We start from the raw sequence: 3,123 nt of genomic DNA, 5'->3' as shown, positions 1-3,123 counted from the left end.
CTAGCCCACCAGTGATGTCTTTATGAACTCTTTTACTACTTTTGACTCCCTTGAATTTTACCTATTGCGGCAGAAAAAAAATAAATAAAAATGCTGCTTTAAATCATTTTCCAGGCTGGTAAGAGAAAAAATAGAGTTGATATTATGAAGAATATGTAAGTGGCAGATAAAAGTTGTGCCACATTTTGTTTTTGCACCAGAGCCCTCGTATGTCCATATACACCTTCTGGGTGGATCTTCTGGGACCTATAGTAAACATAGATTTGCTGCTCCAGATCTTAAGATCTTCAATATTCTTTAGGAAGTGTTGATTTTTATGGTTCACTTCCAAAAAGTCATAAAGGCATTCTTAATGTCAGTATTTCTTAGAGAGTAAATTATGGGGTTGATAAAAGGAGTCCCCATGGTGTAAAATAAAGAACACAGTTTCCGTGCAATGACGGCGTTCCCATTTACTGAAACCAAATAAATACAGATTAACGTTCCAAAAAATATGAAAACCACCATCAAATGAGAGCCACAGGTCTTAAAGGCTTTCTGTCCTACAGCGGACTGCATTCTGAGGATGGCATGGACAATGTAACCATAGGAGACCACAATTATAAGGAACGGGAGCAGAATTACAGGAATACAAATGTAGATCTTCACAGTTTCAATGTACAAAGTGCTTGATGTAGACAATTGTATAATAGGATCAAATTCACAAAAAAAGTGATCAATGATATTTGACCTTGGGAATTGGAGCTGAGAGAGGTTTATTGTCTGAAATGATATTACTATAAAACCGAAGAGCCACGCAATGATCACTAATGTAGAGCAAAGCGTAGGACTCATTTTAGAAGAATAGTGCAGGGGGTGACATATGGCCAGATATCTGTCATAGGACATCACAGTCAAGAGAAGACATTCTGAAGACTCAAAAGAGCTAAAGAAGAAAAACTGCATGAGACATTCCGAAAGAAGCAAAGAAGAACCATTGTTCAGAACCATGTGGAGCATGTAAGGTACAATGTCTGAGGTCACCATGATGTCCAACGTCGTCAATTGTGTCAAGAAGAAGTACATGGGACAGTGGAGGTTCTTGGTGAAGATCACCAGAATGATGACCAAGAGGTTCCCACAGATTGTTGTGATATAAATCATGAGGACAAGGAGAAAAAATACAATTCTGAAGCCGTGGAGGCCTGGAAATCCAAGGAGGAGGATTGTAGTCACATTGCGATTTTCCATTTTCTACAAAATTAAGCTTTTGATAAAAGAATATATTTCACATGTAATAATATGCAATAAAATAATTGCAGCATTATTTAGACATAATATATATATATATATATATATATATATATATATATATATATATATATATATACAAAGTACAGACCAAAAGTTTGGATAAACCTCCTCATTCAAAGAGTTTTCTTTAATTACATGACTCTGAAAATTGTAGATTCCCATTGAAGGCATCAACACTATGAATTAACATATGTGGAATGAAATACTTAACAAGAAAGTGTGAAACAACTGAAAATATGTCTTATATTCTAGGTTCTTCAAAGTAGCCACGTTTTGCTTTGATTACTGCTTTATAATAATAATAATTATTAATAATAATAATAATAACTGCTTTGCACACTCTAGGCATTCTCTTGATGAGCTTCAAGAGGTAGTCACCGGAAATGGTCTTCTAACAGTCTTGAGGGAGTTCCCAGAGTTGCTTAGCACTTGCTGGCCCTTTTGCCTACACTCTGCGGTCCAGCTCACCCCAAACCATCTCGATTGGGTTCAGATCTGGTGACTGTGGAGGCCAGATCATCTGGTGTAGCACCCCATCACTCTCCTTCTTAGTCAGATAGCCCTTACACAGCCTGGAAGTGTGTTTGGGGTGATTGTCCTAATGAAAAATAAGTGATGGTCAAACTAAAGGCAAATCAGATGGAATAGCACGCCGCTGCAAGATGCTGTGGTAGCCATGTTGGTTCTGTATGCCTTCAATTTTGAATAAATCCCCAACAGTGTCACCAGCAAAGCACCCCCACACCATCACACCTTCTCCACGCTTCACGGTGGGAGCCAGGCATGTAGAGTCCATCCGTTCACCTTTTATGCGTCGCACAAAGACATGGTGATTGGATCCAAAGATCTCAAATTTGGACTCATCAGACCAAAGCACAGATTTCCACTGGTCTAATGTCCATTCCTTGTGTTCTTTAGCCCAAACAAGTCTCTTCTGCGTGTTGCCTGTCCTTAGCAGTGGTTTCCTAGCAGCTATTTTACCATGAAGGCCTGCTGCACAAAGTCTCCTCTTAACAGTTGTTCTAGAGATGTGTCGCTGCTAGAACTCTGTGTGGCATTGACCTGGTCTCTAGTCTGAGCTACTGTTAACCTGCGGTTTCTGAGGCTGGTGACTCAGATAAACTTATCCTCCACAGCAGAGGTGACTCTTGGTCTTCCTTTCTTGGGGCGGTCCTCATGTGAGACAGTTTCTTTGTAGCGTTTGATGGTTTTTGCCCCTGCACTTGGGGACACTTTCAAAGTTTTCCCAATTTTTCAGACTGACTGACCTTCATTTCTTAAAGTAATGATGGTCACTCGTTTTTCTATACTTAGCTGCTGTTTTCTAGCCATAATACAAATTCTAACAGTCTATTCAGTAGGACTATCAGCTGTATATCCACCAGACTTCTGCACAACACAACTGATGGTCCCAGCCCCATTCATAAGGCAAGAAATCCCACTTATTAAACCTGACAGGGCGCACCTTTGAAGTGAAAACCATTTCCGGTGACTACCTCTTGAAGCTCATCAAGAGAATGCCAAGAGTGTGTAAAGCAGTAATCACAGCAAAAGGTGGCTACTTTGAAGAACCTAGAACATAGACATATTTTCAGTTGTTTCACACTTTTTTGTTAAGTATTTTATTCCACATGTGATAATTCATAGTTTTGATGCCTTCAATGTGAATCTACAATTTTCAGAGACATGAAAATAAAGAAAAGTCTTTGAATGAGAAGGTGTGTCCAAACTTTTGGTCTGTACTGTAGAATATGTAGAAATATCAAGGTCAACATCAGAAGTAGATGTAATATATTGTAGTATAGAATACTTTAATTGCACTTGGTACAA

General features: G+C 38.8%; 1 protein-coding gene across 1 annotated transcript; it reads right to left on the bottom strand.

Annotated features, from left to right (window-relative positions):
- Nucleotides 1–321: 321 nt before the first annotated feature.
- LOC142303004 (olfactory receptor 1-like) lies at nucleotides 322–1,143 on the bottom strand. Its single transcript, XM_075344105.1, has one exon. It carries the CDS (start codon nucleotides 1,141–1,143, stop codon nucleotides 322–324), a length of 822 nt encoding a protein of 273 aa, XP_075200220.1.
- Between the last annotated feature and the right edge of the window lie 1,980 nt (nucleotides 1,144–3,123).

Source organism: Anomaloglossus baeobatrachus, chromosome 4, assembly GCF_048569485.1.
Source record: "Anomaloglossus baeobatrachus isolate aAnoBae1 chromosome 4, aAnoBae1.hap1, whole genome shotgun sequence".
Lineage (NCBI taxonomy): Eukaryota > Metazoa > Chordata > Amphibia > Anura > Aromobatidae > Anomaloglossus > Anomaloglossus baeobatrachus.
The sequence above is the reverse complement of the archived record's forward strand: the minus strand, read 5'-3'. Positions and strand labels throughout refer to the sequence as shown.

Bases quoted from the DNA above. Each gene is read 5' to 3' on its own strand.
- LOC142303004 (XM_075344105.1), bottom strand. From the start codon at position 1,143: ATGATTTATATCACAACAATCTGTGGGAACCTCTTGGTCATCATTCTG.